The 13,193-nt window shown below is 58.6% G+C and overlaps 3 protein-coding genes across 3 annotated transcripts; 2 read left to right on the top strand and 1 right to left on the bottom strand.

Annotated features, from left to right (window-relative positions):
- Positions 1-255: 255 nt before the first annotated feature.
- Positions 256-2,050, top strand: HRG_07535 (glucosidase II beta subunit-like domain-containing protein; the record flags this gene model as incomplete). The annotated part of the gene is made up of 3 exons (XM_044866006.1): positions 256-352; positions 406-1,338; positions 1,401-2,050. The coding sequence occupies 3 exons, from the start codon at positions 256-258 to the stop codon at positions 2,048-2,050; spliced, it is 1,680 nt and encodes a 559-aa protein (XP_044718970.1).
- Positions 2,051-2,430: 380 nt separating this feature from the next.
- HRG_07536 (sugar transporter domain-containing protein) lies at positions 2,431-4,579 on the top strand (the record flags this gene model as incomplete). The annotated part of the gene is made up of 7 exons (XM_044866007.1): positions 2,431-2,846; positions 2,955-3,038; positions 3,124-3,249; positions 3,322-3,751; positions 3,852-3,989; positions 4,125-4,283; positions 4,370-4,579. 7 exons carry the CDS (start codon positions 2,431-2,433, stop codon positions 4,577-4,579), a joined length of 1,563 nt encoding a protein of 520 aa, XP_044718971.1.
- A 452-nt stretch (positions 4,580-5,031) lies between these two features.
- Positions 5,032-12,616, bottom strand: HRG_07537 (FAT domain-containing protein; the record flags this gene model as incomplete). Its single annotated transcript, XM_044866008.1, has 6 exons — positions 5,032-5,475; positions 5,543-7,978; positions 8,063-10,039; positions 10,126-12,347; positions 12,429-12,496; positions 12,552-12,616. The coding sequence occupies 6 exons, from the start codon at positions 12,614-12,616 to the stop codon at positions 5,032-5,034; spliced, it is 7,212 nt and encodes a 2,403-aa protein (XP_044718972.1).
- Between the last annotated feature and the right edge of the window lie 577 nt (positions 12,617-13,193).

Raw genomic sequence — 13,193 nt, forward strand, 5'->3', positions numbered from 1 at the left:
TCGTACATGCCCTGAACCCGCTATTCCATTGCGGTAGTGGGGAGTTTTAGGCGTCTGTCGAGTCCGAAAACAGCCATTCGCCCTACTTACTTAGGTGCTAGAGAAGGCCCACCCATCAGGGAGGAGAGCTCCTGTGGAGCCCGGAGGTCAGTGCCTCGACTCATGCGATTACCGTGTTCTTCTTCCAGGGGCCTCGTCACTGTCCTGACTTGACTTCCTTTCCTCCCCATTGCCTTTCCACACGCACTCTTCACGATGCAGCAACGACATTCTCTGCTACCGCTGCTGGGCGCACTCTCCTCCCTCACTGCGGCTGCTGCGGGCAGCTTGCCGCGCGGTGTCGGTCCAGAATGTCAGTCCAGTTGACCTCGCTCCCTCGACCGCTTCTGACTCGAACACCAACAGTTGCATCTTACTACGCGGGCAAGTCCGACTTTGCCTGCATCACCAACCCTTCGGTCAAGCTCAGTCCCTCGAGAATCAACGACAACTCGTGCGATTGCCCCGACGGCTCCGACGAGCCCGGCACCGCCGCCTGCGCCCACATCGACCCGCTCTCCCCCCAGCAGCCTCTCCCCGGCTCTCCCTCGGGCACCACCAATGCCACAAAGGCCCTCCCTGGCTTCTGGTGCGCAAACAAGGGCCACGTTGGCGCCTACGTGCCCTTTTCCTACGTTAATGATGGCGTCTGTGACTACGACGTCTGCTGCGACGGCTCCGAGGAGTTTGGCCGCGTCAAGTGCGAGAACCGTTGCGCAGAGATTGGCAAGGAGTACAGGGCCCTCGAGGAGCAGAAGCGAAAGAACATGGAAAAGGCCCAGAAGACGAGGGATGCAATGATCAGCGAGGCAAGCGACCTTCGCCGCCAAGCAGAGTCCAAGTTGGCCGACCTGACGGGCGAGATGGCGGTGCTCGAAGCAAAAAAGACGGACCTCGAGGCCAAGCACGCCGAGGCCAAGGCTCAGGATACGGGCAAGGTCGTCAGGGGCCAAGGTAGCGGAGGCAAGCTCGGCGTGCTTGTCAATCTGGCAAAGACCAGGGTCAACGAGCTGCGCGAGACGCTCGGCAACGTGGCCCAAGAGCGCACCCATCTGCAGAGCAAAGTCGACGAGCTTCAGGCCCTTCTTACCAAGCTCAAGACCGACTACAACCCAAACTTCAACGACGAGGGCGTCAAGGCCGCCATCAAGTCCTTCGAGGACTTTGCCGCCCGTGAAGCTGCCGACGCACCGAGCCAACTCATCGATTCCGATATCGAAACGGTTCTCAAGGAGGACGGCCCAGAGGGCGGCGTCAACTGGATCGAATTTGAGAATCAAGGCGAAGATACCGATATTTGTAAGTCCAAGATCCCTCGCGCTGTGTGTCCAACTAGACTCGGCTGACCAGCACTGCGCTAGTGTACAACGTCGAGGCCTACCTTCCGTCCTTCCTTCGCAGTATGCTCCACGACAAGGTGCAGGGGTTGAGGCTGTGGCTGATTCGCAACGGTATCCTGGCCGAGAGCGTCAAGGAGGGCACAGAATCTCAGCTCGTCAAGGCAGCCCGAGAGGCCGTCGAGGCGGCAGAGAGAAAGGTCCAGGACACCAAGAGGGCCATGGACAGCGAACAGGAGGATCTAGCCAAGGACTACGGCCCGTCGGACATTTTCCGCGCCCTCAAAGGCAAGCGCGTCGAAATCGAGGCTGGCGAGTATACGTACGAGCTCACTTGGCTGGAGCAGACGTCGCAAAACTCCAAAAAGGGTCACGGCAACACCAACATGGGCAACTTTGCCCGCATCGACCGCGAAATGGCCGACGACGAAGAGAGACTGGATGGCAAGAGCCTGGGCAAGGGCGAGCGCATGGTGATGCGGTACGAGGACGGGCTGCAGTGCTGGAACGGACCCCGCCGACGGACCGACGTCTGGCTGGGGTGTGCCGAAAAGGAGGAGGTCTGGAGGGTGAGCGAGGCGGAGAAGTGTGTCTACAAGATGGAGGTGGGCACGCCAGCGGCCTGCGAGCCGCAAGGGCCCAGCGAGGAGCGCCGCGGCAAGGATGAGCTGTAGCCACGTGAGATGGCTGAAGCATATGGATGGGACACCCTGAATGATGTACGGGAGAAGTGATGGGGGTGAATGATCACGGCTACTGTGCCGGTTTGTCAGGCTAAGCCGCCCCGGCCCGCGCTTGTGCTTTGATCTCGACCGAGTGTATGATTGGCGGCACTAAGAAGTGCTTTTGACGCTGACGGGCGAGCGTCAGGATGGCCCAGCTCGGGATACTGACCCCGCAGGCTTGTCGCTCGCCGTTGTCTTGATAGAACACTTTCAGCCGTCTATACTTCTCATACACGCCTCCGGGAGGCATCAATCTGGCCGCCTCGCCGACTCATTCAGTCTGCAGTTCCCCAACCGTCCGTCCGGCGAGCGGCGGCGCAACGACGACGATGCGGCGAATCCCAGCCCTGGCCCCGGGCTCGCGGCGCCTGTACGCCCTGTGCATACACTTTGCCGTCGGCGCCTCCATCTGGGGCTACAACATCGGCGTCTTGTCGTCGGTCCTGGTGCATCCGGGCTGGCGGGCGGCGCTGCGCAGGCCATCCGCCTCGCAGCGCGGCGCCGTCACCGCCGTCTACTACCTCGGCACCTTGCTGTCCTACGTCCTGCTGGCCCATCCGCTGGCCGACTGGCTGGGCCGCCGCCGCGCCGCCATCGTCGGCTCCGCGGTGCTGTGCGTCGGCGCCGCCTTCATGGCCGGCGCGGGCGCCCGCGGTGCGTCGGCGCTGGGGTTGACGGTGGCTGGGAGGCTGGTGTGCGGTGTGGGAGTGGGTGTTGTTAGCACGACGGTGCCGCTGTATCAGAGGTGAGTGAATGGGGACTGTTGAGAGTGCGTTCAGGGGGTCCCTCGCTGCCTTGTTGGAGTGAGAGACCGGGCATGGAGCTGACCTGGCGTCGCCGGCCCCGTCTCCAGCGAAATCTCGCCGGCCAAGGAGCGCGGCAAGTTCGTCACCATGAACCACATCGGCTTCATCACCGGCCTAGCCACCGGTTTATGGTGGGTTCAGCAACCGACCCCTTTTCCCTCCTCGCGGGGGCGTTATCATGTCCCTTTCTTAACCAACGGCCAACCCCCTTGACAGGGTCGGATACGGCATGACCTTCTGGACCGGTCCTCACGGGAAGTACTGGGGCTGGCGCGTCTCCATCCTGCTCCAGTTCGTGCCGGCCATCGTCTTCGTCGCCGGCCTCTTCTTCGTTCCCGAGACGTGAGAACCGCCTCCCCCGACCCCCCCTTGCCATCACCCGCCTTTAAACCGCTGACCCCTATCCTCCCGCAGCCCACGCTGGCTCGTGCAAAAGGGCAAGCCAGAGCTCGCAGGCCACGTCCTCGACCGCCTGCGCGAGGGAACCTGCCCCCCGGAGGCCGTCGCGCGCGAGCTCGCCGCCATCCGCGCCGACGTCGAGGACCGCCCCGGCCGCGACTCGGCCGCGCTGGCCCTCTTCCGCCGGCCGCTGCTCCGCGCCCGCCTGTGGCGCGCCTTTGCCCTGCAGTTCATGGCCCAGCTGTGCGGCGCCACCGCCATGAAGTACTACCTGCCCACCCTGCTGCGGGCCCTTGGCCTGTCCACGCGCCTCGCCCTCATGGCTGGCGCCATCGAGATGACGGCCAAGATTGGCATGACGGTGGTGGAGATGTGGGCCATTGATGCCCTCGGCCGCAGGGCGTGCCTGGTTGGGGGCTGCCTTGTGATGGGCGTCTCTATGCTTGTCAGTTGCTCGCCCCCATCCCTTTTGTTCCACCCTCCGCCTCTCCCCACAGGCATATGAGGCCCCCCCTTCTAATCTCGTGCTTGCTCGCTTGCTGCAGATCAACGGCGCCCTCCCGCTCGCGTACCCGAACAATGCAAACAAGGCCGCCGACGCCGCCTGCATCGCCTTCATCTTCATCTACGCCATGGGCTACAGCCTCGGCCTCGGCCCGGCTGCCTGGGTGTACAGCTCCGAAGTGAGAAGGCCCCTTTCCCTCCCTCCGCCCTTCCGTCCTCTTGGCTGTTCAACTATGCACTCTCAGAAGAAGACTAGGGAGGGAACAGAAGAGGAGTAGCGAAAGGGAATGCCCGGCTGACACTGCGACGCGAAGATCTTCCCCACGCCGGTTCGTGCCCGCGGACTTAACCTCGCCGCATCTGGCGGCGCCATCGGGAGCATCATCGTCGCTCAGATCTGGCCCGTCGGCGTGGCCAACCTCGGCAGCCGCATCTACTTCTTCTTCATGGCCGTCAACCTGGTTTGCGCTCCGGTACGTTGAAACCGGCGGCGCCCTCCTAGACCAACTCCCCCCCTTCCCTTGAATGTTGACTGACGAGACCCCACGCGGCGCCAAAGATCATCTGGTTACTGTACCCCGAGACAAAGGGCAGGGCGCTAGAGGACATGGACGACTTGTTCGGCAAGTCTGCCCCTCGACACCCTGCTGCCCTCTCAGACCCGACGATGGCAGTCGAGGATCGTGACAGGCGACACAGGGGCAATGGCGAGCTGACGCAAACGTCGAGCCAGGACAGCGCCGAGGAAGGTGCTCAGCTTCTGCCGTAAAAGACGGCGTAAGACTATCTAGTTGGCGTGTCGTTGAACCATGATTCCTGCCGCAGCCCGGGCACGGGTCCCATTGGGCTAATAGGTGGAAAGTACACACCTTTGATTCATCTTGTCATCAGACGGACTGGCCTGAGCACAATTTAATAAAGCACGCTTCCTGACAACCGAGCTGCTGTGACCTAAAGTTGAGCAAAGCAAACATGGCCGCTTCTTTGACAGATTCCCCTGTGAAAGCTCTCCTCTTCCTGTCGCTCATGATGGTATCAAGACTCGGTGATTCCATGCAATCAAAACATTGGACCAAAGTAGATAAAATAACTCCATTGCCTCCTCAACTCCTCTATTTGTCATCCTCGCTTCCGAGGCCCCGACCGGCGACCAACTCCCTTGCCGCCTTGCAAAGAGTAGAGCATGCGACTCGGGTCACGTCCCGCGCCCACAGTTGCCTTCTACCAGAAGCTGCACCATCCGATGTAGTGCTGACAGAGATTCTCAAGCTTGGTTGCCTCGACAATCAGTTTGTTGACCTGGTTAATCACGTCCAGCTCCTCAGTGTTCTTGAAATCGCGGCCGGTGAGCTTTTGAGCGACGCGGTCGAGAACTTCGATGGCTCTCGCATTTTGGCTTTCAGTCTCTTGCGCTCCGTTGACCATGTTACCGTCCGGAGCCGCGGAGCTGTTCGTACGCGCGCGAGTACGTGTTACGGGTGGTGCCGAGGGCTCGCCATTGGCCAGCAGCTCCGATGGCGCCACGTCCGCGTCCAAAATGGAGTGTCGTCGGGCGCGCACCGCGTTCGGCCCGACGAGAGCTGCCTCCCGCTCGGACTGGAAGTTGGGTCCGGCAGGAGATGCCGCGTTGGTGAGACGCCAGGTGAGGAGGGGGTCGTGGATGAACTATCAGCACTGTCAGCGCCTGGCACACATCAAGTATACACACCGTCAAGACCCGGCGTGGACTTACAGCCTCCAATACCGCCATCACGCTCTCCTTGTTCTCTCGGAGCACCCGCATGACGTGCTCGCAGGTAATCCTGAAGCTGCCCTCGATGTTGCTGACCTCCATGGCGTACGTCAACATGCGAGTCAGTCGGAAAGGTACCCGTTCCGGGTACTTTTCACGCTTCATCGCAACTTCGAAGCAATCGCCAAAATCAATGTGAATAATGTTGCCCGTGATTCGGTCGAGCATCAAGTTTGAGGGATGACGGTCGCCGAGACCAAGTATATAGCCCACCATGGACATGACGCCCAATGAGCGTGTGTAGTTGGTGCGCCGCTCAAGCCATGCTTCCGATGACTTGGACTTGAGCCAGAGCACCCGATACAGGTCCTGACCTGTGGTGTTATCGAGTGCATAACCAAACACCTCTACCTTCTGCATGAGCGTCAAGTTGTCGTAATCGGGGGCCATCTGCAACATGATGCGATGCTCGATGTTGAGCAGGATCTTGCGACTCTCTCGGTATTCGCGGATCAGCACGTGGAGGGTGTCGCTGTTCGGAACCCAGCCCAGAAGACCCGAGTTTTGCGACAGCGGAATGGCAGGATAGCGTTGGATGTTGAGGTGGCGCTTGTAACACTCGGAATCGTTAGCAAGTAGAGTGTTGCAGAGGCCGAAAAGCTGCATGACCCGCTCATCCTGCCGGATATCTTCATGGCCTTTGAGTAGGAAGGCGTACGACACGCCGTCGCTCCCGTTGACGTTCAGTTTCCTAGGCCGTTGCTTCGAATTGATGACGCTGACGGTAGAGTCGAATGACACAATCTTGACGATCGGTTGCCCGCTCTTGTACGTCCCGGGCACAGCCAAGTCAAGGTTCTTGGCAGCCAACAGCTTAGGCGAGCAGTACGTGAGCTCCAGCGTTGTCACCTGCGGGAGCTGCCTGGAGATTCTTCTGAAGACTTGGTAGTAGAGATCCCAGGCCTGGTTGAGATCGTTGACGTCCTTTGTCGTCTCGTACTGATGGCACCACTCTTGCGCCTCCTTGAGGTCTCGTCCAAAGGCTTGGGCGAACGAAATCTCACGTAAAGTCTCCGGACCGCGCTCCAGCAAGTCGTGGAGGGGCTCCAGCGTCGCAAACATGCCTTCAATGTTGTGGTCGCCAAAGTATAGTCGCGATGCTTCTTCCAAGCCCTCGTGCCAGAGTTCATGCCAAAGCACTGCGACGCGGATGAGCTCATGGCTTACGGTGTCGGCTTGGGCCACGAGGTTCGCGCTGTGCTGGCGCATGCTGTCCATAATCTGGGCGGCCGATCTGGACCTCCGCGTGTTTTGCCAAGACTTCATGGCAACAGTCAGGGGGTAGACGAGAGCCTGCGGGTGAGTCCTGCCCACGTCGGCGAGCAGGTTGTGCACGGATTGCTGGACGCGCTTGTTGGGTTGACTGATCCGAGCAATGAGCTGCGGGATGACCTCGAGCCAGGTGTCTATGCTGACATTGGCTATGCCATCCATGACCGCAGAGTTGACTTCTGAGCTACCGCCGTGGGTGAACCAGAGCGTCAGCAGACGAAGGGTGTCCTGAAGAGAGCTCCCAGCGGACAGAGCAATAGACTTGAAGAAGCCCTGAATGGCGGGCACCACGTGCTCGATGATCATTGCTTGATCTGCCCTCGATAGCTGGCCGTCGTTCCGAGCCGACAGTGTCTGCACAATCTCAAAGTTTGCCAGCGCCCACGCGTGCCATGCCTTGTACCAGCGTGGGTTGTATCTGGTGGCTTGAGAGTATGATGTCAAAATCTCCTGGACTTTGCTGTACTGCCAGTCGTCCTTGTTCAGCGAGATCAACCATTCACCTTGCCGCAGATAGCACTTGGCCAGCAGCACCGTCTGGTCGTATAGGGCGCGTTGCGTCTGCGGGCTCATGACAGATGGATCCACCTGGTTCTGGAACCCATAGTCGGCCGTGATGTTCATGTCGCTACCCACCTGGGCTGTGAGATGTGCCTTGGCCAAGTCCAACCGGTGAGCGGTGTCGTTCGTGAAGCGTTGGAGACAGTACAAGGTCCGCTCCGCAACCCCGTCTCGCCGCGCCGTTGGCTGTTGGCCCATTTCCCACTCGTACTTCAGCATGGCATAAATGACCTGGGCAGGTATGCTTCGAGGCGTCGCTGAGTTTGAGCGCTCGTTCATGCTCTCCAGCCAGTAGGGAATCATGGTCTCCAGAGCAGCGTCGGTGCCGATGAGCTGCTTCAGCGACTTCTCCGCCAGGCCCATGCGACCAGACTTGCGACACAGGTTCGCAAACTTGATCCACATGCGCATGTTCTCGGCAGGGGAAATGACCAGAGCTCTCAGCCGCAGCATGCGATGCCAGACTTCGACGTTGCGCTGACACCCCTGAAGCCTAGTCTCCCAAGTCTTGCGCATCGTGGCCTGCTTCTTCTCGTCGCATTGCTTGTAAACAATGAGTTCTTCCAATTCAGCAAGCATTTGAACCCGGACCACCACTTGATAAGCGCGATTATAAGACTCGCTCACAAGTGCGCTGAGTTCGGTGTCCAAGCCCTCGCGAGCCTGCTCGACGCAAGCAATCGCTTCACGGAACTGATTCCGGTGAAGAGCGAGGATCGCTCCGAAGAATGAGCGATCAGGCGAATGGCGCTTGAGCGAAGACAAGTAGTTATCCATCGAGTCCCATTTGCCCAGGCCCCACGCGGCCGCCGTGGCAAGCGGAGCAATCATGCGCTGAACTTCTGGCGCCGAATTGGCCCAGGTGCTGCTTGTCAGGTTGGCAAGCGCATCCCACTCGCCGAGGGCGTGCAGGCATCGCATCTTGCCCATGACGATTTCGACGGGGACCGGTTGATCTGGGGCAACTTCCCGTTCACGCTTGTTGTAAAAGGCCAATGCCTCTTCCCATCTCTCGAGCTTCTCGAACCACGTTTCACGAAGCTGAATGCCTTCCTTGTACAACTGGGCTTTACGGAGAATACCGATAGCGGCGTCGGATTGCTGGAGCTGGTTGTTGATGACGATGAGCGCCTCGACGGCTCCGCTGCTTTGGTCCTGCAAAAACTCCAATTCTTTGTAGTGAAGAGCTTTTGCGTAGGCGTGGCAGCGAGCTGCTTCCCGGCCAAGGACGCGGATGTCGATGGGCAGAGCCTTGTCATCATGCTCCATGAACTCGGCGAGATTGAGCAAGAGACCGAGCAGCTCGGGTGGCACATTCTCGGATTTGATGGCACTCTCAATGTTCTGGATGAGTTCGTCTTGGAATTGCTCATACAACTCACTCCAGCACGAAACAAAGGCCGAGTTGAACAACTCTCGGGCCAAGGGTAGGTAGACGCTCGCAAGGCTGGCGCAGGCTCGAAGTGCGTGGTTTGGCGACTCTGTGAGGAGCGTCGTGCTGAAGCGCCGTAACCACTCCTGCCAGTCTTCCATCGTAGACTTGCCCCTTGTGTCCCACGCGGCCTTGAGGTGAACAGGGTTCATTTCGAGCTTCTTGGTCCCCAGGTCGGCCAATGGCGTTTCGTCCGCCATGTCGGCAAACCGTGACTTAGAACTCAGGTCCTGCGGCAGCACTTCGCCCTTTTTCAATTTGCTCGCAAACAGTTCATAGTTCTGGTGCTGGATCTGATGCTGGTTGATGACTTTATTGACTGTGCCCATGAAGTGAAGATAGTCCTTGCCGAGCTGTTGGATCAAGGCGCAGAGAGCATCCAGTGCAGCCACTCTCAGCGACGGCTCGCCCATGTCCAACACACGAGTGAGAGGGTGAATGATCTTCGCTGCATAGTCGTTTAAGTTGACCTGCCGCGATATCTTCCCGATGGTGTCAATCGCCTGTTTTCTGATAAACGTTGGCTGGCCCTGCTTCTCAAACGTGTGGACAATGACGGGAATGATGAGGTGCATGTACTCTTCCGCGCTGGCGCCGAAGACGAGAAAGGCGTGGAGGACTCGCTCAGAGGGCACCCTTTTTGCGCTCGAGTCCTTGTCGAGGACTCCGAGCATGAGAGGGAGTATCCCCGCCAGGTAGATTTTGAACTCACCCTCGAGGGAACGAGAAATGGCCTCCACCAGGGACAGAATGGTTGTCTGCAATGACATAGATTTGTGCCAATACTCCTGAAGAATCTCAATGATATCTGGAAGATAGTTCCTTATATGTTGACGAACGATGCTCACTAGAGTCGCAAGTTGGTTGAAGTACGATTCCAGGCGGGTCGTGGCCGAGGATCGGATGACGTGGAGGAATGCCGGAACAATGCGATCCAAAAAGGACACACACTCGAGGCCGAGCGTCCTGAAGATGTTCATGATTGCCTCAATCACCGCAGCATGATGCTGGGCAAGTGAATGGTCCTTGAGGATCTGGAGCAGGGCGTTGATGACCACGGTGGGGAAATACTCTTTGTTAGAGGGCGTCAGCCCCGTCATCATCAGCGAGATATCGGTCATCTGATTCGACTCGACTCGTCGTTGCACCTCTGGTGTACGCTCTTCAACTTGCTGTTTCACAATGTCAGTCATCTGCGGAATACCTCCGGTTCATAAGTGGAATGTATGGGGGAGCGCAAACCGAACCCAAGACTTACCTGGTGCTTATAAGGGTCCAGAGCACCCAAAATACCCATCAGCTTGATGGTCTCCTGCCTGAGAGGGCCACGCTGGCCCTCTGTCCTGATGATGCCCTGTAGAATTTGCAGCAACTGGGGATACTCGAGATATGGTCTAATAACGTATCCCGAATTGCTCGCCAGCTGGCCCAAGGCATTGAGCGCAGCCTCGCGTTTGATGTTCGAGCTCTGATCCTGCAGCGCGTCGATGATCAACGGCATCAGCCGATCCTTGTAAGGGAGCATGTCTTCGCCCCCGACGGTTGCCAGCTCCCCAATGGCCTTCAAGATGGTTGCAGCGACCGATGGCAGAGGGTCGCTGGCCTTGGGCAGAAGAACCGAGATCATGGGCTCCACGTATGGCTTGATGAGGGTTTGTGCATTCTGCACAAGGAGGCTGAGCAACTTGGCGCTTTCTTCCTTGTTGCGGGCGACGTCGGAGAATTCCAGCTCGGTGAGCATCTGGATGAGGGTTTTTCGCAGGGACGGGATAACGTATGCCGGGTTGTATCTGGCCAGCCGGCCGATGATGGAGATGGATACCTCCCTGATGGAGAAAATCTCGTCGTTGAGGGCAAAGAACAGGATGCGGATATTTTCGGCCTTGGCCAAATGGCGGTCGAAACGCTCGTCAAGCGCGGCCAGCACTGTTCTCCGAATGCTGGGCTCTGGGTCTGAGACCCCCACGGTGAGTAGCTTCTCAATCACGTCTCCGACGACTTGAAGGGCGTGGTAGCTTGTCTGGTTGACGATGGGGTCTCGGACGTAGAGCTGACAGCACGTGAGAGCGGCCGCCTCTCTGATTTCGGGGTCCTCGTCTTCGACGTATTTGATGGCCACGTCTCGCACGAACTCGTTGAGGATGTGGCCGGAGAAGTCGAAGCTGCCGAGGGTATTGAGGGCAAGTTTGACCTCTGCCCGCCGATGCTCATAGGCTTGGGGATCCTTGGCGTCTTTTGCAATGGCGGGCACAGAACTGAGCGTGTTGGGCTGTGGAGCGCCAAGTGGCTTGAAAGGTTCGCCGCAGAGGACGATGCTCAGCATATCGAGCAGCCTCTCCTGGATCGTGGGCTTGACGGGGGGGATGTAGAACGCCATGTCGACCAAGGCTTGGGTCAACTTTGGAGTCAAATCGCAGGCAAAGATGGGGTCGAGCAGCGCCTCCATGTATTTGCTCAGCGTCTGGCCCACGGCGACGGCAAGGCGACTGATGCAGTCAAAGACGGGGTCCACCGAGCCTCTCTTGCGGGACTGCACGCTGAGGCCTTCGCGGACGTAGATGAGAACCCCATCGAGATACGGCGCAATCGCGCTCTTGACGGAATTTGCAATGTTGCCGATGGCGAGGAAGGCGTCGTTTCGCTCCTTGTCCTTTTTCAACATGCCAGAAAGATAGACCATGAACTTGTGCAGCCAGGCGTGTGCAAAGTCTGCTGGCGAGTAGCTTGCCAGGTCTGGGATAAGGAGCACAACAGTGCTCCTGATTGTTGGATCCCGATGGTCCTTGTGCTTGCAGACAATGTCACAAGCCTCCTGGTAATGCTCCTGCATATACATGCCCCCTTGCTCGAGAAGTTCCTTGAGAACCAGCAGAGAGGCGTGGATCGACTCGACGGTGTTGATCTTGAGGCCCTGCCTGGCCTCGTGGTATATCTTGCTCATCCAAAGCTGTTTCATCTCCTGGTCGCGCTCCCGAATGATGCGGAAGCAGGCGCTGACAGTCTCGGCCGAGGTGGCACGGATGAGTTTTCGAGGGTCTCGCAGGCCGACCCAAATCCAGTCGAAGATGGTGGGGATGAACTGGTACATGAGCGTCGGGGCGTTTCTCGCGAGCTCCCTGAGAACGAGCACAGCGCTGTATCTGCGTTCTTCGACTCGATCGTTCTGGAGCCACTCGAGGGCGGTGTTGACCTCGGAGTCGACGAGTTCGGAAATCAAGGATCCGCCTGGACGACAGAGTTTACCCAGGGCAATAGCGGCAGGCTGCATGGGATTGATGTCTTTGCCACGCAGAATCGTCTTGAGGTTCTGGGTGAACCGAGTGTACTTGGCGGCGACGTCTACTCCATCGAAGTCGACGAGCGAGTCCAGCGCATAAATGCCGCCCAGCCGCTCCGCGGAGTCGCTGCCGTGGGTGATGAGTTGTGTGATTTTGTTGTTGACGGCATTGTAGAAGGCGAGGAACTGTTCCTGACTGAGGTCTGGCGAGAGCATCAGCGTCAGATGGGGGGCTCGATGGAGGGAAGGAGGGAGGAAGCACGTTGGCGGGGCTCTATTCGTACCTCGATGGCATACGGCCACGAGTTCCCGCAGCTGCAGCGCAGCTCGCTTGCGAGTCTCATCTCCAGTCCTGCGCAGCGGTCAGATGGCTTGAGAAAGGGGAAAGGGGAGGGAGAAAAGCCTACCGCGACCGCAGCCCTCGCGTGATGTGCTCCAGCCGCTCCAGCGCAACCTGTTGCTGCTGCGCCATTCTGCTCGTCTTGAGCCCCTGGGCCCGGGCCTCGAAGCCGCACGAACCAAGCCTGAGGATGGGCGGTACAGAAGGTGTATCGCTATCGATGGATGCAGCGCTGTCGATGGGGGCGGATCGAGAGGTGGGCAGCCCGTGCCTAAGAATCGCGGGTCGTCGTTTGTAAGATGTGGTCTGGTGGAAGGATAATGATGCCTGGAGGCTGTCGTGTGCTCCTCTCGATGGAAGAAGTAGAAGAAGAGAACAAGGAGAAACACTGCGCTTGCACAGCACGTCACTGTGGCATGGCGGGCAGCGCCAAGCCCTGCCAGATGGAGGAGAGAGCGATGGTCGGGAGCTGGCTTCGCGCGAGAGTGATGAGGATGCGAGGCTGCACCGGCACCGTTGGTCTGGTCTTGGCAGCTATGAGAAAGGCGACGGACGACTGAGGCGTCGTACAGTGTAAATACTACAATAGTACTGTATGGGTGGGGCTGCCATGCCGTGGCGGATCAGATGGGCACTGTATAGTATATAGTAAGGCGTATTACGATTACTTTTGCTAACGTGAACTCTATAGTATAGTATAAAGTACGTA

This window comes from Hirsutella rhossiliensis, assembly GCF_020360975.1.
Source record: "Hirsutella rhossiliensis strain HR02 chromosome Unknown scaffold00008, whole genome shotgun sequence".
Lineage (NCBI taxonomy): Eukaryota > Fungi > Ascomycota > Sordariomycetes > Hypocreales > Ophiocordycipitaceae > Hirsutella > Hirsutella rhossiliensis.